At 36.3% G+C, this 22,990-nt stretch overlaps 5 protein-coding genes across 9 annotated transcripts; 2 read left to right on the top strand and 3 right to left on the bottom strand.

The window, feature by feature from the left end:
* Positions 1-1,494: 1,494 nt before the first annotated feature.
* Positions 1,495-5,093, top strand: Sar1 (Secretion-associated Ras-related 1). 3 transcript variants are annotated; one of them, XM_071710621.1, is made up of 6 exons: positions 1,495-1,653; positions 2,287-2,390; positions 2,878-2,997; positions 3,347-3,412; positions 3,493-3,728; positions 3,838-5,093. In XM_071710621.1, the coding sequence occupies exons 2-6, from the start codon at positions 2,348-2,350 to the stop codon at positions 3,952-3,954; spliced, it is 582 nt and encodes a 193-aa protein (XP_071566722.1). In that variant the 5' UTR covers positions 1,495-1,653; positions 2,287-2,347; the 3' UTR covers positions 3,955-5,093. The 3 variants fall into 3 exon arrangements, with proteins under 3 accessions (XP_071566722.1, XP_071566724.1, XP_071566723.1); XM_071710623.1 differs by lacking the exon at positions 1,495-1,653 and adding an exon at positions 1,669-1,887; XM_071710622.1 differs by lacking the exon at positions 1,495-1,653 and adding an exon at positions 1,922-2,078.
* Positions 5,094-5,284: 191 nt separating this feature from the next.
* Hibch (3-hydroxyisobutyryl-CoA hydrolase) lies at positions 5,285-9,293 on the bottom strand. 3 transcript variants are annotated; one of them, XM_071710617.1, is made up of 9 exons: positions 9,161-9,293; positions 7,678-7,706; positions 7,431-7,536; positions 7,118-7,173; positions 6,772-7,013; positions 6,450-6,691; positions 5,890-6,115; positions 5,622-5,809; positions 5,285-5,552 (listed from the first exon to the last, which is right to left on the bottom strand). In XM_071710617.1, the coding sequence occupies exons 1-9, from the start codon at positions 9,228-9,230 to the stop codon at positions 5,407-5,409; spliced, it is 1,305 nt and encodes a 434-aa protein (XP_071566718.1). In that variant the 5' UTR covers positions 9,231-9,293; the 3' UTR covers positions 5,285-5,406. The 3 variants fall into 3 exon arrangements, with proteins under 3 accessions (XP_071566718.1, XP_071566717.1, XP_071566719.1); XM_071710616.1 differs by lacking the exon at positions 9,161-9,293 and having other exon boundaries at positions 7,617-7,837; XM_071710618.1 differs by lacking the exons at positions 7,678-7,706; positions 9,161-9,293 and having other exon boundaries at positions 7,118-7,199; positions 7,431-7,532.
* Positions 9,294-9,466: 173 nt separating this feature from the next.
* Twr (signal peptidase complex catalytic subunit SEC11 homolog C twr) lies at positions 9,467-12,327 on the top strand. The gene is made up of 4 exons (XM_071710625.1): positions 9,467-9,608; positions 9,700-9,809; positions 11,199-11,348; positions 11,430-12,327. Exons 1-4 carry the CDS (start codon positions 9,558-9,560, stop codon positions 11,662-11,664), a joined length of 546 nt encoding a protein of 181 aa, XP_071566726.1. The 5' UTR covers positions 9,467-9,557; the 3' UTR covers positions 11,665-12,327.
* Positions 12,328-12,469: 142 nt separating this feature from the next.
* On the bottom strand, positions 12,470-17,171 carry LOC139774990 (probable cytochrome P450 304a1). Its single transcript, XM_071710606.1, has 7 exons — positions 16,944-17,171; positions 16,352-16,603; positions 15,998-16,170; positions 14,500-14,769; positions 13,842-14,131; positions 12,969-13,225; positions 12,470-12,840 (listed from the first exon to the last, which is right to left on the bottom strand). Exons 1-7 carry the CDS (start codon positions 17,032-17,034, stop codon positions 12,662-12,664), a joined length of 1,512 nt encoding a protein of 503 aa, XP_071566707.1. The 5' UTR covers positions 17,035-17,171; the 3' UTR covers positions 12,470-12,661.
* A 1,271-nt stretch (positions 17,172-18,442) lies between these two features.
* Positions 18,443-22,874, bottom strand: LOC139774989 (probable cytochrome P450 304a1). The gene is made up of 7 exons (XM_071710605.1): positions 22,737-22,874; positions 22,203-22,454; positions 21,849-22,021; positions 20,835-21,104; positions 20,184-20,473; positions 19,325-19,581; positions 18,443-19,193 (listed from the first exon to the last, which is right to left on the bottom strand). Exons 1-7 carry the CDS (start codon positions 22,825-22,827, stop codon positions 19,015-19,017), a joined length of 1,512 nt encoding a protein of 503 aa, XP_071566706.1. The 5' UTR covers positions 22,828-22,874; the 3' UTR covers positions 18,443-19,014.
* Positions 22,875-22,990: the final 116 nt, after the last annotated feature.

Genomic DNA, 22,990 nt, shown 5'->3' on the forward strand with positions numbered 1-22,990 from the left:
GAAATGTTCAAAATTCCCCGCTTATGATGACCTCCCGTAAGTTAGCCGGTCAACTTCGACTTTATTAATTTTTTTTTTTTTAAATCGTTTGTTGGTCGTTTGTTGGTGATTGTTGGCCTAATTAGAACGTTTGTTGGTTCTTAATTTTTGTTTAAATTAAAAAAGAAAAATTAGCCTTAAGTTAGCCGGAAAAATTTTATTTTTAATTAAAAAAAAGCCTAATCGATGCGTAATCGTTTGCTGATGATTGTTGGTCTAATTTTAGCGTTTGTTGGTTTATTATTAGTCTTAAAAACGAAAAAAAACCGAAAAATTATCTCACATTAAAGTAATCGAAGATTGATGGTTTATTTGCCTACGACTTAAGGTTTATTTCTATCAATTTAAGGCTAACATCTATAAAACTGGCTATGAATACGGGCCTTAACATCGGCAGAAAATCATTCGTATGTATTTAGCCGGAAATAAACGTCTTTTTAAAGAATCTCTATATGAAATCGTTTGTATTTCGTATGAAGACTTTTGAAGTGCAATTGAAAAGGTTTGTGAGTCATTCGTTTAATTGTAATTAATTATTTAAAAAAATTCAAGATGGAACGCAATTAGCAACTATCGCTTATAGCTATACAGGCTTATAGCCTGTATATTTATTTATTTCAGTATAAAATAATTTTTAAAACGTTTATATTAATTCTGACTGCAGACGGACCTTCGGGAACACTAGCGCCTTCTTCTTTTAACATGAATAACTAAAAATCTATATTTCGGCTATATATAATTACCGAGTTTATAAATATTTAATTAAAATTATCTGGGTGACTCACAAACCTTTTTAATCACACTTCATAACTCTTCATACAAAATACAAACGATTCCATATAAAAACTTTTATTAATTTATCTATTTCGGCTAAATGCATGGTGTAAAAATAAATAATTAATTACAATTAAACGAATGACTCACAAACCTTTTCAATTGCACTTCAAAAGTCTTCATACGAAATACAAACGATTTCATATAGAGATTCTTTAAAAAGACGTTCATTTCCGGCTAAATACATACGAATGATTTTCTGCCGATGTTAAGGCCCGTATTCATAGCCAGTTTTACAGATGTTAGCCTTAAATTGATAGAAATAAACCTTAAGTCGTAGGCAAATAAACCAATCTTCGATTACTTTAATGTGAGATAATTTTTCGTTTTTTTTCGTTTTTAAGACTAATAATAAACCAACAAACGCTAAAATTAGACCAACAATCATCAGCAAACAATTACGCATCGATTAGGCTTTTTTTAAATTAAAAATAAAATTTTTCCGGCTAACTTAAGGCTAATTTTTCTTTTTTAATTTAAAAAACAATTAAGAACCAACAAACGTTGTAATTAGGCCAACAATCACCAACAAACGACCAACAAACGATTAAAAAAAAAAAAAATTAATAAAGTCGAAGTTGACCGGCTAAGTTACGGGAGGTCTTATGATGCAGCAATTATTTCGCGCAACATGGCGAACGGAAGTAGATGTCACCCAGGCCCAGTGCCAACTGCCAGCAGTGCCAGCCAACAGGGCTCTGTGGTCGGGCTGCTCTTTCTATGGGAGGAAAAGCACTTTTCTCCGTCCCCGCAGCCGCCGTTTCGCTTTTTTCACAGTGGGTACGTGAAACATACGTCGACGCAAGTAAATAACGGGCCTCCGGCCGTCGCTTTTCAACGTGACGCGCGCGCGAAAGAATTCTCCGAAAGATCGGCCGTCGACCGTCGCATCTCGAAAAGCGCGAGAGAAAGAGAGACGTGAGAAGCGTATAATTGCCTAGTGTCAGTAAACGAGAGGGAAAGAGGGAAAAAGAGAGAGAGAGAGAGAGAGAGACGGAGATCTGGTGTGATCTGGTGAGCCCGTCGTCTTGGATTAATTAATGACTCGTCAATCATATGGCGGTGGAGAAGAGCGAATCGTCATAAATTCCACATCGTAATTCCGTTCCGCCTCGTCTGCACTTCTCTACACTTGTCGCGTATAGAGTTGAACGGGCTGGCTGATCAGGCTGTCAGCGGGGAACACGAGGCTCGGGAAGGTGGAGGCAAGTGCAGCCGAGAGGAATCGGATTGTCGGGACACGCTCGACGACGTCGACGACGACGTACTTACCTCGCACCTCGATCCCTCTGTAGAAAGTTCAAGGTTGCGAGGGCAGTTTTAAAAAGAGTCGAGCCGCGTCGAGCCAGTCGCTCGAGTCACGTTGGCAGACGGTGATATCTCGTTAACTTGCCTTTGTTGCTATTGTTGCAGAGTCATTCGTTAGTTAACACACACGCAGCACGGTAGACGTCGCATTATCGCAGCTACAAATATGTTTATTTGGGACTGGTTCGCTGGAGTGCTGAATTATCTTGGTAGGTAGAATTCTTCCTGCGTTAATTCACCCCTTTGTAATCGCTGCTCCAGTCAAGATTCAAGGAATTCAATCTGATTACTGTAATTGCACTGTCACGATGGTATTCAGAGATGATAGATATGTTACTGACAAGATTCCATCATCGGAACGATTGTCTGAGATATTGATATAATATTGATGTAGTTTCATCTTTTATTGGGGAAGACAATTGTAGGACAAGGCCCTTCAAAATCTTAATCATTTTTACTAGGATAATACTTCTCAATTATACAAGTATCTTGTCATTATGCTTGTTATCTGATTAAGTGGATAGACATACCTTATATAATTTGTTATGGAAAACTTAGTTTATCTAATTCTATACTATGTTCCTTGTTACATTCCTCGTAGCATTTCTTACAGCAGCGCAAATCTGTACAAAAGTTCTAATTCTCTGTAAATTTGTTGCACATTTGATTTATATGAACTTTCCTTGTTGGCTTCAGGATTATGGAAGAAGAGTGGCAAGCTTCTCTTCCTGGGTTTGGATAACGCGGGCAAAACCACGCTGCTTCATATGCTCAAGGATGATCGTTTAGCTCAACATGTACCTACATTACATCCAAGTAACTAATTTTACATTATTTTATTGTACACACACACACACACACACACACACACACACACATCTTAATCCTATTTAAACACTCTATATATCCTATTTTATAAAAATATATACTATTGTATACGTAGGTAGCCATGATTCTTTCCTAATGATTTAATCATCTTTCAATGGGAACTTTAATTTTGCTAATATTTACATGATTAAATATAAAATAAATATGTAATTTATTTTAAAGCACAAAATATAAGCTAAACTTCTTTACAGACTATATCTTTGTTATGCTACAACGAATAAATAATCAAAATCAAAATTTTACTGAGTTGTCATTAATGATTTACTTTATGTTCTAGCATCTGAAGAATTGTCTATCGGAAATATGAGATTCACAACCTTTGATCTCGGTGGTCATACTCAAGGTACGCAAGAGAAATGTACATCTTATGAAATGTTTTATTTTAAACAGTTGCTCATACCTTTGCAAATTGTATTCCTGCAGCACGTCGCGTATGGAAGGATTATTTCCCAGCTGTCGACGCGATAGTGTTCCTCGTCGACGCAAGCGACAGAACAAGGTTACCAGAATCAAAAGCTGAGCTGGATGCGTTGTTGACTGACGAGCAACTTAGCGCGTGTCCGGTTCTCGTGCTAGGCAATAAAATTGACAAACCATCCGCGGCTTCTGAAGATGAACTCAGAAACTTCTTTAATCTGTATGGACAGACAACAGGAAAGGTACAGCCATGCAAATCGAAACAACGGTCTACTTAGTTTACTATATTGATATAAGAATTACATTATTAAATTGATAGAATTTTTATTCATACAATTGAAAATTTTTTAGGGTAAAATTGCTCGCAGCGAGATACCCGGCCGTCCGCTGGAACTGTTCATGTGCTCAGTCCTGAAGCGACAGGGATATGGGGAAGGCTTCCGTTGGCTTGCACAGTATATCGATTGAACGTATATATTATTATATACATGACAGATTCTCAACAGTTTCATCATACATTTCCCTTTCCTGTTGGTAACGGTGCCGCTACCGGGACTGTAATCTTCACATGAATTCAGTAGTAGGAGAGGAAATACCGTTTCATCGAAAAAAAAAGAACACGCAGTAATCGAAATTTAAGACGATTTTCCCAAATAGAGACACGAGACGAATATTCTCGAGAACATTGTACGCGCAAAATAGGACAGATTTCCTTTCTTTGATGTTGGTACACGAAAAGCCCGGCAAACATCATCTCTTTCTTTTCAATGCTTCGAGCTCCATACGGATTCTATGGAAACCTATCATTTTACGAGTCACATTAGGGGAATGATCATTAATACGTGCTGAAGAATGAAATAAAAAACATTTTGATAAAATAAAACTAATAAACTATTTAAGAATTCCAAGTGTTTTGTAGATTTATTTTTGGTGATTTATGTTTAGTGGCATTCTCTTTAAAAAATGTCATAATGCAAAGTAATGTATCATACACAATTATATGTGTCGTGGCTTCTGGAAAGTTGAGAGCTTACAGTATGTAATTTACGAAAGTTATGCTGATTTGTTAATTGATATTGTCTCTACATGTGCTCTTTATCTTTCTTTTCGTTTAATTTAAAGTAATAATTGTTAGAATCGTTGAATGACGCTGCTGAATGCTGTTTTATATTTATAATTGCTGGTGTTTAATTTTTTATGTTGTATTTTTACTTATACAGTCTTGTATTTGTGCCAACATTTTGTATATTCTTTGAAATCCATTCAGGGGGTGCAGGATATGTACGAGTAATTTCTTTTTTTGGCAATGGTTACGAAAATCTAGTTGAAATTATTAAGTAGAACTAATAAAATTAATAGAAATGATATCATTTCTTAGCAAATTTTTGAATTGTATATTTCAATTGTAGCTGATATATCGTTTAAAAACAAGCATATATCATGCTTAATATTCCAGAAAAATCTTCAATTATATATGATCTATAAATTAAGTTATCGTTATAAGTTGAAACTGTTCATAAATTATGTAGATAGCGGGAAAATTTTGTTTAATTTGTTGGTGGTGAACCTTAATAAATCTTGGAGTTGTTTCCAAAATAAAAATTGAAGTTGCAAACACGAAAACGAGTATTTTACGTGATGGTACTTAGGTTGTAAGTACTTGTGTTTTCTTCATTTTTTTACACCAACAAAACATGTTTCATATTTTACACAATCATATGGTGCGCCATTTAAAAAAAAAAATAGATTTACGGTATAAATTTGTTGCGAAAAATATAGGAAATTAAACCTGAAAAAGTTAACGATATCAATTTTAATATAAATCTCAATCTGTACAAAATGAGGGTACAAAAATAAAGTCTTTAGGAACTATTTTCATAACAATATGTTCACAGTATGTATAAAAACTTCTCTTAATTCCTATAGTTTGCTGGTGCACAACTGCAATTCTTTGTCCGCAGGAAGTGCCGCGAATCGTTTATTTACATATTCATCCGTTACATCAGCCAAGGATATCGGCTTCCATACTGGTTTCTGATCTTTGTCGACTAGCAGAGCTCTAACACCTAAAATTAAGTTGAAATATTGATCGAGGAACAAGATTTGTAAAATGAATGCTAAATTTTATCTTATACCTTCGTAGAAATCACCATCTCTTCTCAGAGCGGTACAGGCCAATCTATATTCGATCTTCAAACAATCCGCTAAAGATTTTCCTTTTCCTTCGTCGATCGCTTTCTTAGTAACTTTGAGAGAAGACGGAGACATTTTGAGTAGTACTTCTACGTTCTTTTGTGCCCAATCCGAATTATTGTTTTTTAATCTTTGTACAAAAAGATTACATACTGCTGTATTACAAAAGGAAAAATATTAATTCAATTAATTGGAATTTCTGGGTTTTACCTTTCGATTATCTCTTCAACAGATGGAGCAGAGAAACAATTTTCTATCTGCGACATATGAGGCGCCAAGCTGAATTCGCGATTTAATTTTGGTTGATATTTGTTTAAAATAGGCTCGATTTTTTCTGTGTCGATTTCACGCAACGTTAACAAATCACGTTTTAAATCCGCAATTTTCTCCGATGGTACAAAATGCGTGGCGATTCCGGCAAGGAGAACGTCGACACCTTAATAAAATATATATTTATAAACGCATATAATATATCGCTCATTTACTACACACTGACATAATTCAAAAATTGCCATTTTTGAACTGTTTGCAAAAGAAGGGTGAAAATTCAATACACTGAATATAGAGCTAGTATATAGCTAGATATTTTTCCTCTACAATCAGTTATTGCACCAAAATCGCATTTAAAATTTTTAATATTTTCATTTTGTTTTCTGAGTTATGTCATTGTTGTAGCAAATGAGCGATATGTAAAAACGCATTTTATAAATGCGCGTGTACATGCATATATATAGGATTGAATATAACAGAATATAATTAAACGTTTATACCTTTTAATCTATGTCCTGTCAGACCCAGGTAGATACCGAGTCTTCCCTTCAATCTAGACAAAAAATAAGTCGCGCCGACATCGGGAAACAGTCCTATCGCCGTTTCCGGCATAGCAAAGAGAGTTTTCTCCGTGGCGATTCTGTATTTGCCATGGACAGATAATCCGACACCGCCTCCCATTGTTATCCCATTGATAATGGCGATGTAAGGCGTCTTATATGTTCCAATCAAATGATTTAAGCTAGAAGCAAAAAAAAAAGAATTATTTTATAAACAGACAAAAGATGCATTTCTTCCTGAACAGACACTTTTGCGACTTACGTATACTCCGTTCTGAAAAACTCCTCGCCCAAACGTTCCCCTTTCGGTTCATTCAATGCCAAGACGAGCGATTTAACGTCACCGCCAGCACAAAACGCTTTCTCACCAGCACCTTCTATTATTACCAGCTTCTTGGAAGATTCCCATTGTTTGAGAGCAGAATGTATTTTCTGGACCATGGAGAAATTTATGGCGTTCAACGCCTTGGGTCGATTTAAAACTATCACGCCGTTATCCCCAACCTGTACATAATTAATATGATCTTAATTAGTTCTGATAAATTAATAGTATCTGGCAAAGATAGAAATTCTGAAATACAAATGAATACAATAATACACAAACGTACATCTTTTATGAGAACCTCATCCATGATTGTTTGAGTATTAGCTGCTTCTTTAGATGCTGGAATTGCAGGATTAATTTAGGATCTATTTGCAATTTAGAAAAAGAACAAAATAAATATATCTAACAAAAGGAGGATATTCCTTTTACAATATATCACAAATTAATAAGCTAAGCTAAGAAGAAAAATATTACTGTACTCCAGACAAAAAATATTTAACATTTTTATGACTTGCAGAAATATGTTTATATATTTGCATGGAAAACAAGTAAAATCTTTAGCGACTGCATCAACGATGCGAAAGTTGCAGCTTCACCTGTGACAGATCCCGACGTCGATAAGCACCTAACAGTAGCAGTAGTGGCACGTGCGATTGTAGCACCAACACTCGAATAATGCAATTTTCCTACGACGCTCTGCATCTGAAAGAAATAATTAAATGATACTCGTCAGTTATCCAATGCGCAAATTTCCATTTGCTCGTACTTCAAGTGGAAATTACCATATTTATGACTTAAGCGTTGTTGCTACGTAAGTGTTAGAGAAACGTTAGAATATAAAACCTGTATTGTTGTTGAATTGCTGGCTGCCGCTGACGTAAATACGTTAGATTAGATCATAAAGTGGTATTCACAATTCACAGTCCGATGTTATGGGTCCGTTCCGTTTCACGCATATGCGTGCATTTTCTATAGTAAACGTTACGTATGCTATAGATAAGTGCGCGCATATGCGTGAAACGGAACGGACCCTATATGTAAAGTCGTCTTGTATACTGAAGATGCTACAAAAGCATTCCATTGGTTGGAAAAGGGTCGGCAGGAGTCACGGTGGAGATCCCTCTGTCGGGTTGGGTTAGCTGCGAGTCCGTATTTTATTTATTAAAAATTTTTAAGAGCAAAAATGCAAAATCGGGCTATTTAGCTGACTGCATTATTATATAAAGAGTATATAAAAAAAACCAACGAGCATCCAGTATAAAGTCGCCATATTAATTTACATAAGATGCTCATTGGTCCAGCTGTCTTATGCTATGCTTATGCAATTTTGTGTGCGATGGCCTTTACTGGTCCATGGTTATGTAGTTAAAAAGGGCAGTCCCAGTCTACGGTTATACAGTCAAGGAAGCGCACCAACAGCTGCATGTTCCAACATCTCTTTCACGATTTTTTTCATTATACGGAAAAAATCTGTTTTGCTGATAAACAGTAAGTAGTATAAAAATCAATAGAAAACAGTTTAAGTAGTTGATTAATTTTTTGTTTCCAAGTTCAATTTCCGGAGCAATTAAAATCTTGCAATTTCTTTTTCTTTGATGCTCGTGCACGTGTGCTCTTTGTTCTTCTATCACGTATGGTGGCATATTGAACACACGTGCTCGCGATCGAAGGTTTGCAAAGAAACATTTCTCTATTTAAAAAAAATGTGAAAAACTGGTTTTTCTTTAAAATATTAAATTAGATAATAATAACGATGTACTGTTAAAATGAAATTTTTATTTTAAAAAAGCACAAAGCATGTGCTTGCAATATTTTATATTTACAAAGAACTATTTTATTATTTTAAAAAATTTTGAGAAACTTTTTTAATTTTAATTATTTTAATAATAATATATAATAAATGCCGCGAGACGAGACGAGACGAGGCGAGATTTAGAGCCACCGCACAAGACTCTCGTATGGTCACGTAGCATAACGTAACGTAAGCCAACGCACAAGAAACGTATTGGTTACGGCCGTTACGGTGTTATACGTTTCTTGTGCGTTGATCTATGTTAGGGCCAGTGCACGAACATTGCCGTAGCGTCTTACGCCTTACGTGAGAATATTGCGTCACGCGACACGCGAGCCAATCTTATGGCAACGCGCACAAAGAAGAACGTAACGTAATTAGTCTTATGTTACGTACGTTAATGGAAAATTCAATATGACGAGCAAAAAATCAGAAAAATTCAAAATATAGAGTTTAATCGCATAAAAAGTTTCGAAGGGATTTTGAAGTCGCTGGATTCCGTTTTTAAAATGTATTATCCTCCGTTTCTTTTACCCTCATTTCTCAATTTTTCCCGTCGTGTGTAAACGCGCAGTCTTCCTAACAGGTTTATCTGTCTATACATGTTATGTGATCCAGGTTTAACGGCCGTTCCACTGGTTCTCTTGTTCTCTATCGATTCGTCGTTCCCTGAGTTCCTGAGTTCTTGAGTTCCCTCCGTTCCGTTCACCGTGTTTACGTGACGACTGACGTGTGACGTGGTCGCGCTAGTCGCGCACGATACTGTGGCCGTGTGGCGGTGGACACTGTGGCTGACTGTGGACAGGACGCACGGCACAGGCAGGCACAGGTAGCCTGAGGTAGCCGGACTAGCCGGGTCGCGCTCGAAGCAACGAAGCTGGAAAAAAACATTCTCGATCACCGTTGACCCGCGCGCGTCCAGCTTTCCATCATGCTGCTGCAGTCGATATTCGACGATGTGCGGCGTATGAACAAGCGCCAGGTAAGTCACCCCCTCGCGACGACGACGATCGTCGCGGCTCGATGACGGTCACATATGGCTGGATATTGACGTTGTACCCTCTGACTTTCAGTTTCTGTATCAAGTGCTGAGCTTTGGCATGATAGTGTCCTCGGCACTGATGATATGGAAAGGCCTGATGGTAGTCACCGGCAGCGAGAGCCCTATCGTCGTCGTATTGAGGTACGGAGCGCACCTAACCTAAAATTCCGTCTGCATATAGCGCGTTCTGAATTAATTTTTAATTCGGCCGTCATCGCCGAATTCGCCGAAGCTGAAATCGATACTGCTCACTTTCGTAAATGACATAACATGTGCTAAACGTGTTTTGTTGTGAAATACAAACATTCCTTGTTGTTGCATATGGTGTACAAAATATGGAGTTAGCGATATGTATTAAACAAGAGACTTGATAATGCTTGTATAACTGTTCAAATATTATACAGAGTGATTTAGAAGTATATGTAAATACTTTGTGGGTGTAATGTAGAGGTACAAATAAAACTAAAATGTTCTATACAACTTTTTCTGAAATACATGAGGCCTATGGGGCTCGATTCTTGAACTCATTCGCAAGAGAAACGAAAATGCGAAAATTCTGCTCTTACAGAAACGTTGCAAATTGATTGGTTAAAAGCTATGCAATAGCCAATCGACTTGCAACTTTTCTGTAAGAACAACATTTGCGCATACGTTTCTCTTGCGAATAAATTCAAGAATAGAGCCCCTGTTCGTTTTCGCCTTACTTCGCTGAACCAGTGCAATAAGCTAGAATAAAAGCAAATATATTTGTTTTTGTGATGTATCACGGAGAGCGACCGTGTACGGTAGCGAACAATAACGTGATGAATCACGGAGCGCGACCGTGTACGGTAGCGAACAATAACACTGACACGCTGCGACGGTGTGAGCGGAGCAGCGCCGAGCGACGGCGAGTTCAGTTCACAGTCGGCTAGCAAAGCGCACACCGCACGCTCCTAAGCACGATGTATATAGTAGTAATAAACGTTGTTCAATGATAGCCTTGTGTTCCAATCCTGAATACACCACAGTTTCATTCCAACTTATTGCACTAGTTCAGAAGCGCAGCGAAAACGAACAGGCCTATAATGTAATACCTTGCTAGGCATAAACAATATGAGTAGATGTTTGTTATTCTTACACCTCACTACAGTTGATTACACCAGGTCTGTTTAAGTTTTAATCCTATAGTTTTAGTCAGTCAGTAGGCTGGAGTTGTAGTAGCACAACTGTAGAGATGACAAACATCTACTATGTTGAAGGACATGACAAGTCCTAAGGCTTGTACTGCCCTCATTTATGCCTAGCAAGGTATTACATTATGTATTGCATCATAACTATGAAACTAAGGATTTTTCAGAAAAAATTGTCTAGAACATTTTAGTCTTATTTTCACCTCTACATTACAGCCACAAAGTATTTACATGTACTTATGAATCACCCTGTAGAGTGCATGTTACTAGTATAACTTAGCAAGCGTAACAAGGAATGTGGATCAATAATATTTGACAGACTAGTACTGACTTGGCGTTTGCCAATTTCTTTTTACAGTGGTAGTATGGAGCCTGCGTTTCACAGAGGCGACTTGCTCTTCCTCACCAATTATAAGGACGAGCCAGTGAGAGTGGGCGAGATCGTAGTTTTCAAAGTCGAGGGCAGAGACATACCTATTGTGCACAGAGTACTTAAACTTCATGAAAAGTAAGGATTCTCGCAACGCATCTCGTTCACATGAAACGTAAATTTTATAGAAAACGATTCTAACAGGCGTAAAATTTCCAGGGGTGACCAAAATAACACTGTCAAGTTTCTCACGAAAGGCGACAACAATTCTGTGGACGATCGAGGCCTGTACGCGCCTGGTCAGCTCTGGTTGACGCACAAGGACGTGGTCGGCCGAGCGAGAGGCTTCCTACCGCACGTCGGCATGGTCACTATATACATGAACGAATATCCTAAATTTAAGTATGCAGTATTAGCATGTCTTGGACTGTACGTTTTGGTACACAGAGAATAAAGCTGCTCGATAAATTTAAAACGTTTGTTTTGCGACAAATCTGACTGTCTCTAGGGGAATGCGCAGTTTACTAATCGTACATAAAAAATTCGAATCAATAGTTTAAAAATTGAATTAAAAATCTTATTAGAATTTTCGTGAAAATTTATATTGAATATTTTGTCTCGATTTTCATGTCAAGATACGATATCGAAGGTGAATACTCTATAATACAGGACCATCGAGAACAAAAGTATAATAAGCGATATAACATTCTCTGTTCTCAAAGGTTTGAGACACGTAATTGCTTGATTACAACGGCAATTGTGAGAGGCATTATCTGTAGCTATAAATCTCAAATTTTTGAAAGACATCATGGTGTTGAAAAAAACGGCGTTTTTTTTTTTAAGAATATTCTCATTTTTGTTTCTCAGGTAATTACACATTTATTAAAGTGATGCTGTTTACATAAAGTCACTGTTTGTGACCCGCTATCTTTATGTAGCATGTGTTAAATCATCATCAATTTTTCTCCGCTTTTACTCGGTAAACGCGGCAGCATATTATATTATAAAACCCGAAAAGATCAATTTTGTTGTAATTCTTCGTGTGGCACGTTGTAATTGCTTTTATCTCACGTGTGAAATAAATTTGTAATATTTGAGTGCATTACGATACTGGAAATACGTAGTTTTCTCTTTTCTAATTGACCTAACGATAAGCGCATTTAAACTGCGCATTTCAATTATCTTAAATTAATTTCGCAACTCTGCCGACAGCTAAAAAATACATGATAAGGTTAAACTAAATTAATCGTACGCGAAAGTTTACCAACAAACATGTTATTATATTTTTATCAAAGAAATTTTGTCTGTTATCAAATGCATGATATACATGTTTTCCGTATTGGTGTTATGTAATAAATTCTAATTTGCGCACTAACTGAGACACGAAAGAACAGCACGTGATGTGCCTATCACTTATTTGAGATTGCTTATTATCGAGAAAATAACGAATATTAACGCAATTCTAAGCGTATCCACAGCTCTTTGGGAGTGACGAGCAAGCCCGACAGCTTATCTTGAAGGCTTGACGGTTCACCTTCAACGAAGAAGAAGTTAAAATTCTGTAACAGAAGAGCCAATGTCCCGAACAAGGTGAATCTGGCAAAAGTTTCTCCTGCGCACAGCCGATGACCTATACAAAAGTATAGAAATAAATTCATTATTATTATTATTATTATCATTAAATTTAATCTGATAGATGAAAAAATTCAGCAGAATTTGCTGGATTTCACTAGATCATGTATATGTATATCGATTTACCGGCACCGAAGGGGAGTGAAGTATCTTTGCCTAATTGACCGTCCTCCTTCAGAAATCTTTCCGGTCTGAAAATTTCAGGCTCGTCCCATAAGTCGGGATCATGATGCATCGCCGCCAAGTTAGTGAAAACCGTTGTGTTCGCCGGTATCTCGTAGCCTCCTAATGTGGTTTTTTCCTTACACCTGTGAGCCGTGCTAAGAGGCGCGACTGTTTCAAGTCTCATCGTTTCTCGTATTGTCGCCTCCACATAGGGCAAACTAAAACGAAATGAGAATGGATATCTGCATTGTTGAACATAGTATAATTGAAATTGAACCTATGTTAACTTTTGAAAGTGATAGTAATACTTTTTATGTAAAAAAATCTGAACTAATCTGAATTTTTTTATATAAAGAAAAAGTAAACTGTTTTCCAGTTTATTTTCGTGCAGCGTATTGCAATATTTCTTTCCTCTATGCAAAGCCTATGCATTATTTTAAATTTCATAAAACAGCTCATGTTTTTTTATTTTGATAAGAAAATATGCAATGCGTATTGATAAATTGTGTTTCTTGCAAGCTTTTCTTTTTTTAATGAAATGTAAAACGAGATAATATCAATAATATAATGTAATCAATAAGATTATTAAATTAAATTATTGACAAACATGTTTTCTTAGGAACCCAAATAAAATTCTCTTTTATAAAATTGAAAATAACAATTTGCGGTATATATATATTCATTTTTATTTTATAAAGTATAAAACATTAATTTGCAGTTTTGTATACCCATTGATAAGATATTTTATATTAACATTCTTGTTTTTGTTATTTATCGGTAATATAATTAAAGAGGAATTATTCTGTCTCCCTCGAGTGTACAATAATAACTCACTGTTTCCTATCTTCCCACGTGACCAGTCGTCCAGTCCCGACAACATTATCTATCTCATTTTGTATTTTTTTCATAACTCTGGGATGGTGCATCACGTACTTGATAACATGTGTAATAGTGCTTGGTACCGCAGAGGAAGCGGGAGCCATCATATCAATTAACAAAATGATTAATTGTTCCTCCGTGAAACTATCTAATTTATTCTCCTCCTTCAATTTCTTTAGATATCTATCGACAAATCCCCGGTCGTCATTCTCGGTGAGAGTAGGTTTGTGGTACTCTATATATTTCTAAAGAATAAAATACAATCATATTTTTTAACTGAGGTGTTTTTTTATTTCATATTCATGTGCCATGTTTATTAATTCCATCAAAACTGAAAATTGTTAAATTAAAACCTGCTAAGTATAAAACTCGATATAGATACAGAAATTTTAGATTTATCTAAAATTTATTTTTAAAAAGGCTTGCTTATACTGCAAATTCTTCTCGGTTTGATATAAAAATTAAATATGAATTCTAAGCAAGCCGATAAAGCGCTACGCGATTTAAAATTTTGAGAGCATACGATTTAAACATAGTGATTTTAAATGCACCCTTGGCAATCGAAATTCGATGCGTGTGAATTTCAATTATAACTGTTTGCCAAACCACTTACCCTGATAATATCTGTCATTATGCTGTTTGCCTTCATGTGGTTTTTGTAGCCAAACGTATTACCAAAGTGTTTCAAGAATGGTCGCTGAAAAATCGCCCCCCCGGTCGTGTCGTTTGCTCTTAGCAGCATTACAGCCGCACGACAGAGACGTCGCGGGACATCGTGCTCGTTTCTGTTAAATCTGTGACCGAACATAATATTCCATATGTTGTTACCCGCCGGTGCGTACAGAATGTCCGGGAAGAGCGCCAAGTTGCCCTTTAGAATTTCCTACGAATAATGAAATCCCCTTTTCTTTATTTTTCTTCGCTAAAAGATTTTTATATATTTTACAACGAAGCGAAACGCGCGCAGCGGATGAAAAGGGCGACACGTGCACGAACATCGACGGCGGGTCACCAGGCAGCGCGTGGAAACGTCAAACTCGCGGCGACGAGGGATGGTTCAGCGACCTACAGGGATAATGGATTGCATCGTCCTTGTTTTGCTCGTATACCAAACAGAGTCCTCAAAAGATAAATGAGATTGCAAATGCACGAATTATCTCTGTCTCTATGATCTGAGGAGATTTCTGGAGGAGATCTGATTAATCAATATTCGATCGTTCAAGAACGTAACTGTGAAAGTGTGGTATGTACTTCGTTTTCTTTGCCATGTGGTGAACCGCGACGAAGAATCTGAGAGAAGAAAATCTCTTTTGTTCCAAAATCAATAAAAATATAAATTGTGCATGAAATAAACGAATCACTATTACTTATGTAATTTTCACTAAAAAAACATGCTTTGTACAGGATCTCCGCTTTGCGGAAAGATGTTACGGACTTGACTAGAAAAAGACGGATATTGGCCGTGAACACCTGCTGTGCTTCTTTCACTTGCGTTGTGCAGTCCATACAGTGGTATAGGACGATGAGATGGTCAGACACCGACTGGTAGAGGCACAGAAGCGTGTGTAGATGCCCGGCCGTTTCGAACCCAGTTATTGATCGGATTCATTGTTTACCAAGAAGAAGTGTGTAGACACTGAAATAATGGATCCAGATCTAGATCCGCTATATACAGCTATCGCAGGAAATAAAAAGAAGAGAGGAAATAACGCTCGACAAGATCCAGGCGTATAGACAGCACCTGCTGCAGATGGGCGTACGCGACGAGCGTTTGTTAAGATCGCCTGAGGAAGACTTGAACGACATGACGCCGGCCGTAAGGCCTTACACCGAGGAGGAGATGCGAGCGCGGGACCGTATTCTGGAAGAGATCGTGCTGTACGAGCAAGCGCGAGGGAGAAACGTCCTTTTACCAGGTGCTGAAGCTGGTGGACGAGGGGATGGATAACCCGTTGGCCGAAGTGTCCATGGTCTTAACTGTACGGAATCTGCAACGGCCACAGGACAAAAAAAGACTGGCGTATCTAGTAAACGCGGCGTTTCACGACGGGAATATACAGACGTCGGTGGACGTCTATGATCGAGACAGCTTCGATTCGTCGCAACCGCACCTTCTCTCCAGCGTAAGCGGGTCCGCTCTTGAGTATTTCGAGGAATAGGGACATCTCGTCCATAATCTCGCTCTCGAGCTTCTCCTGGCGTCGACCGAATCCAAAATCGCGCATGTGGCGAAGGGCGAATCTCCTTTGTTCCTGCCATTTTTCGCCGTCGATGAAAAATATACCTGCGTGTAATTTGACAGTATTTATTATCTCATTGTAAAAGTTCATTATTTACACTTTAATTATTGTTATCGCGTAAAATGTCGCCAATCTCGAAGAAACATATAATCATATAGAATTATATTGCGTATAATGTATTGCATATACAACGAAAAGTGAACAAATAATTATATTTTTCATTACCTAATTCCTTTCCGAAAGCTCGATCCTTTATAAAATCCACATCTGTAATTCGCGCACTAAATTCATCTCTTGTGAGTACTTCTTTTATGCTGTCGTAATCGTTAACTATTACTGTAAAGTAATCACCCATGTAGCAGCCAATAATCTTTGACTTTAGTTTCTTCACGTAATAGTCAATAGTTAAGTGTGGAAATTTATAATTTCCCCACAATAACATCCAGTAAGATCCTCCTATTGGAATTCTGATAATACCTATCTCGCAAAAGTTCCATAAAAATAAAACGATTATTCAAAATTCATTGAAAACTTAATTAGACAGAATTCTTTTTACATAATAGAGACATTTGTTAAACAGTTAAGAATAATTTAAAATATAATAAAAAAGCCTTTTTTAATAATTTGAGTTAGAAAGAGAACATTTAATTGTAATAATAAGTAATAAGTAATAATAAGTAATAAGTAATAATAAGTAATAATAGTAAACGCAATAATAAAAGCAGTACAAGATATTCGATATTCCATGTCTGAGACTGAAAAAAATTGAAATTGAAAAAAAATAGTTTAATATTTATACAAATCTAATTTATCTTACCTGGAGGTGTATTAGGCGGTTTATCGTAAGCAAATCTGTATAGTTTATACGTCACGAGGAGCACAAGTATCACGACTAAGAGCGGCGACATGATTTAGATGGAATGAACAGTAGATACTAAATGAAAGCTTCACAAAACAATTCGTGTTTTAAACGCAGACGAATTACGCAGCAATAGCAGGCGGAAAACAAGATATAAACTGCCAGATATACTTTGTCCTCAAATTGTTTTCTCAAGTGTTATTGCTATTTAGTGATAGTCAGTACAAGTAATTAGATAATGGTCTTTCATCAAATGATGAAATAAGACTGCCAAGATAATTTTCTAGGTACTACAAAATAAGAATAACAAAGGTGCAGATGTTTGCAATTAAAACCAAAGAAATGTCCGTGGTTGCTTTAACTTCCGCCAATTTTGAGATATCGGGCTATTTATAATTCTATTATATTCTTCAGCCTTTTCTACGTCTATTTCTTACATAATTCTTCAAGATTTGGTTGATGAGGAAAATCTGAACAGGAAAAGTCACCAAGAGTACGACTCTTTTAAAGAATTTAAAATACTGGGAATACCACAAAAAAACGCGTTAATAATATATAGTAGCTCAAAGGTGATGTGGAAAGTTATTGAAAATATGTGTTTATGAATCATATATTGGTGGATAAGATTAGCCAGAACACAAATGTAATAACACAAATAAAGTCGTTTAAAAAAAAGACGCTCAGCTAGTATTATATAAGTCAGAAGATAAATGCTATAGCTTTTGCAAAACAAATCCGATCTATAGTAGTTAATCTAAAAGTAAGTGTAGGATAAGATTACAGAACATAAGTATGAAGAAAGAGATAGATCCAACTAATTATTACATAGTAATAATAAATCACATTTTTCACAGAAAAAGACAGAAGAGATATCCGCTTTTTTTTGTTTTTTAAAGTTAACTCTCATATGCAACTTTCAGATTAATTGTTTTATCAACCGAACTCCGTAAGCAAACAATCCCAACGGAGATTTCCACGGCACATACAACTAAATATATCGACACCTTTACTTACAGTTCTTCGAATTTGAAAGAAATAACTTGTGCTTTGGAGATCCAAAGACAAAAAGTAAAATGTAAAAACCAATTGGATGATCCGATTACATGCAATTCAACATTTATATATTGAGTTTTACAAGTTACATAAATTAAATTGCAGTATTATTCGGACAATTCTTCAACTATTACACGATTACTCAACAATCATTATTAGTCACAATCGATTAATTAAGAAGTTGCATGTGTGCACGATCTCTCGTAGGAGCTCGATTTTTTCGCAATCATGTATATATCGCAAAGAGCAAATAATTAAATTAAATGTATTCTAACAAATAAAACGTTTACTTGCTTGATTACAACGGCAATTATAAGAGGCATTATCTGTAGCTATGAATCTCAAATTTTTGGAAGATATCGTAATGTTGAAAAAAAACGGCGTTTTTTAAAAGAATATTCTCATTTTTGTTTCTCAAATAATTACACATTTATTAAAGTGATGCTGTTTACATAAAGTCACTATTTGTGACCCGCTATCTTTATGTAGCATGTGTTAAACCATCGTCAATTTTTCTCCGCTTCTACTCGGTAAACGCGGCAGCACATTATATTATAAAACCCGAAAAGATTAATTTTGTTGTAATTCTTCGCGTGGCACGTTGTAATTACTTTTATCTCGTGTGAAATAAATTTGTAATATTTGAGTGCATTACGATATTGGAAATACGTAGTTTTCTCCTTTCTAATTGACCTAACGATAAGCGCATTAAGTTAATTTCGCAACTCTGTCGACAGCTAAAAAATACATGATAAGGTTAAACTAAATTAATCGTACGCGAAAGTTTACCAACAAACATGTTATTATATTTTTATCACAGAAATTTTGTCTGTTATCAAATGCATGATATACATGTTTTCCGTATTGGTGTTATGTAATAAATTCTAATTTGCGCACTAACTGAGACACGAAAGAACAGCACATGATGTGCCTATCACTTATTTGAGATTGCTCATTATCGAGAAAATAACGAATATTAACGCAATTCTAAGCGTATCCACAGCTCTTTGGGAGTGACGACCAAGCCCGGCAGCTTATCTTGAAGGCTTGACGGTTCACCTTCAACGAAGAAGAAGTTAAAATTCTGTAACAGAAGAGCCAATGTCCCGAACAAGGTGAATCTGGCAAAAGTTTCTCCTGCGCACAGCCGATGACCTATACAAAGGTATAGAAATAAAATTATTATTATTATTATTATTATTATCATTAAATTTAATCTGATACATGAAAAAATTCAGCAGAATTTGCTGGATTTCACTAGATCATGTATATGTATATCGACTTACCGGCACCGAAGGGGAGTGAAATATCTTTGCCTAATTGACCGTCCTCCTTCAGAAATCTTTCCGGTCTGAAAATTTCAGGCTCGTCCCATAAGTCGGGATCATGATGCATCGCCGCCAAGTTAGTGAAAACCGGTGTGTTCGCTGGTATCTCGTAGCCTCCTAATGTGGTATTTTTCTTACACCTGTGAGCTACGCTAAGAGGTGTGGCTGTTTCAAGTCTCATTGTTTCTCGTATTGTCGCCTCCACATAGGGCAAACTAAAACAAAATGAGAATGGATATCTGTATTGTTGAACATAGTATAATTGAAATTAAACCTATGTTAACTTTTGAAAGTGATAGTAATATTCTTTATGTAAAAAAATCTGAACTAATCTGAATTTTTTATATAAAAAAAAGTTAACTGTTTTCCAGTTTATTTTCATGCAACGTATTGCAATATTTCTTTCTTTCCTCTATGCAAAGTCTATGGATTATTTTAAATTTCATAAAACAGCTCACGTTTTTTAAATTTTAATAATAAAATATGCGTATTGATAAATTGGGTTTCTTGCAACCTTTCCTTCTTTTAGTGAAATGTAAAACAATAAGATAATATCAATAAGATAATTAAATTAAATTATTGACAAACATGTTTACTTAGGAACCGAAATAAAATTCTTTTTTATAAAATTGAAAATAACAATTTGCGGTATATGCATATATTCATTTTTATTTTATAAAGTATAAAACATTAATTTGCAGTTTTGTATATCCATTGATAAGATATTTTATATTAACGTTCTTGTTTTTGTTATTTATCGGTAATATAATTAAAGAGGAATTATTCTGTCTCCCTCGAGTGTACAATAATAACTCACTGTTTCCTATCTTCCCACGTGACCAGTCGTCCAGTCCCGACAACATTATCTATCTCATTTTGTATTTTTTCCATAACTTTGGGATGGTGCATCAAGTACTTGACAATATGTGTAATAGTGCTTGGTACCGCAGAGAAAGCGGGAAACATTATATCAATTAACAAAATGATTAATTGTTCCTCCGTGAAACTATCTAACTTATTCTCCTCCTTCAATTTCTTTAGATATCTATCGACAAATCCCCGGTCGTCATTCTCGGTGAGAGTAGGTTTTTGGTACTCTATATATTTCTACGGAATAAAATACAATCATATTTTTTAACTGAGGTGTTTTTTTTTATTTCATATTCATGTTCCATCAAAACTGAAAATTGTTAAATTAAAACCTGCTAAGTATAAAACTCGATATTGATAAAGAAATTTTAGATTTATCTAAAATTTATTTTAGATTTTAAAAAAGGCTTGCTTATACTGCAAATTCTTCTCGGTTTGATATAAAAATTAAATATAAATTCTAAGTAAGCCGATAAAGTGCTACGTGATTTAAAATTTTGAGAACATACGATTTAAACATAGTGATTTAAATGCACCCTTGGCAATCGAAATTCGATGCGTGTGAATTTCGATTATAACTGTTTGCCAAACCACTTACCCTGATAATGTCTGTCATTATGTTGCTTGCCTTCATGTGGTTTTTGTAGCCAAACATATTACCAAAGTGTTTCAAGAATGGTCGCTGAAAAATCGCCCCGCCGGTCGTGTCGTTTGCTCTTTGCAGCATTACAGCCGCACGACAAAGACGTCGCGGGACATCGTGCTCGCTTCTGTCAAATCTGTGACCGAACATAATATTCCATATGTTGTTACCCGCCGGTGCGTACAGAATGTCCGGAAAGAGCGCCAAGTTGCCCTTTAGAATTTCCTACGAATAATGAAATCTCTTTTTTCTCCCGACTGCTGCCAACCTTCGGTTGGCGAAGACGAGGGAGTATGCGTTTTCTTTATTTTTCTTCGCTAAAAGATTTTTATATATTTTACAACGAAGCGAAACGCGCGCAGCGGATGAAAAGGGCGACACGTGCACGAACATCGACGGCGGGTCACCAGGAAGCGCGGTAGACGACCGGTCGTTTCGAACCCAGTTATTGATCGGATCCATTGTTTACCAAGAAGAAGTGTGTAGACACCAAAATAATGGATCCAGATCTAGATCCGCTATATACAGCTATCGCAGGAAATAAAAAGAAGAGAGGAAATAGCGCTCGACAAGATCCGGGCGTATAGACAGCGTATAGACTTGCTGCAGATGGGCGTACGCGACGAGCGTTTGTTAAGATCGCCTGAGGAAGACTTGAACGACATGATGCCGGCCGTAAGGCCTTACACCGAGGAGGAGGTGCGAGCGTGGGACCGTATTCTGGAAGAGATCGCGTTGTACGAGCAAGCGCGAGGGAAAAACGTCTTCTACCAGGTGCTGAAGCTGGTGGACGAGGGGATGGATAACCCGTTGGCCGAAGTGTCCATGGTCTTAACTGTACGGAATCTGCAACGGCCACAGGACAAAAAAAGACTGGCGTATCTAGTAAACGCGGCGTTTCACGACGAGAATATACAGACGTCGGTGGACGTCTATGATCGAGACAGCTTCGATTCGTCGCAACCGCACCTTCTCTCCAGCGTAAGCGGGTCCGCTCTTGAGTATTTCGAGGAATAGGGACATCTCGTCCATAATCTCGCTCTCGAGCTTCTCCTGGCGTCGACCGAATCCAAAATCGCGCATGTGGCGAAGGGCGAATCTCCTTTGTTCCTGCCATTTTTCGCCGTCGATGAAAAATATACCTGCGTATAATTTGACAGTATTTATTATCTCATTGTAAAAGTTCGTTATTTACACTTTAATTATTGTTATCGCGTAAAATGTCGCCAATCTCGAAGAAACATATAATCATATAGAATTATATTGCGTATAACATATTGCATATACAACGAAAAGTGAACAAATAATTATATTTTTCATTACCTAATTCCTTTCCGAAAGCTCGATCCTTTATAAAATCCGCATTTGTAATTCGCGCATTAAATTCATCTCTTGTGAGTACTTCTTTTATGCTGTCGTAATCGTTAACTATTACTGTAAAGTAATCACCCATGTAGCAGCCGATAATCTTTGACTTTAGTTTCGTCACGTAATAGTCAATAGTTAAGTGTGGAAATTTATAATTTCCCCACAACAACATCCAGTAAGATCCTCCTATTGGAATTCTGATTATACCTATCTCGGAAAAGTTCCATAAAAATAAAAACAATTATTCAAAATTCGTTGAAAACTTAGACAGAATTCTTTTTACACAATAGAGACATTTGTTAAACAGTTAAGAATAATTTAAAATATAATAAAAAAGAGCCTTTTTTAATAATTTGAGTTAGAAAGGAAACATTTAATAGTAATAATAAAAGCAGTACAAGATATTCGATATTCCATGTCTGAGACCGAAAAAAATTAAAATTAAAAGAAAAAATAGTTTAGTATTTATACAAATCTAATTTATCTTACCTGGAGGTGTATTAGGCGGTTTATCGTAAGCAAATCTGTATAGTTTATACGTCACGAGGAGCACAAGTATCACGACTAAGAGCGGCGACATGATTTGGATGGAACAAACAGTAGATACTAAATGAAAGCTTCACAAATCTATTCGTGTTTTAAAAATACAGACGATTTACGCAATTGCAGCGATAGCAGGCGGAAAACGGAGATATGAACTGCCAGATATACTTTGTCCTCATTTAAAATTCTTTTCTCAAGTG

This window comes from Temnothorax nylanderi, unplaced genomic scaffold (assembly GCF_030848795.1).
Source record: "Temnothorax nylanderi isolate EJ_2023f unplaced genomic scaffold, tnyl_v1.0 TNYL_tig0091_pilon, whole genome shotgun sequence".
NCBI lineage: Eukaryota > Metazoa > Arthropoda > Insecta > Hymenoptera > Formicidae > Temnothorax > Temnothorax nylanderi.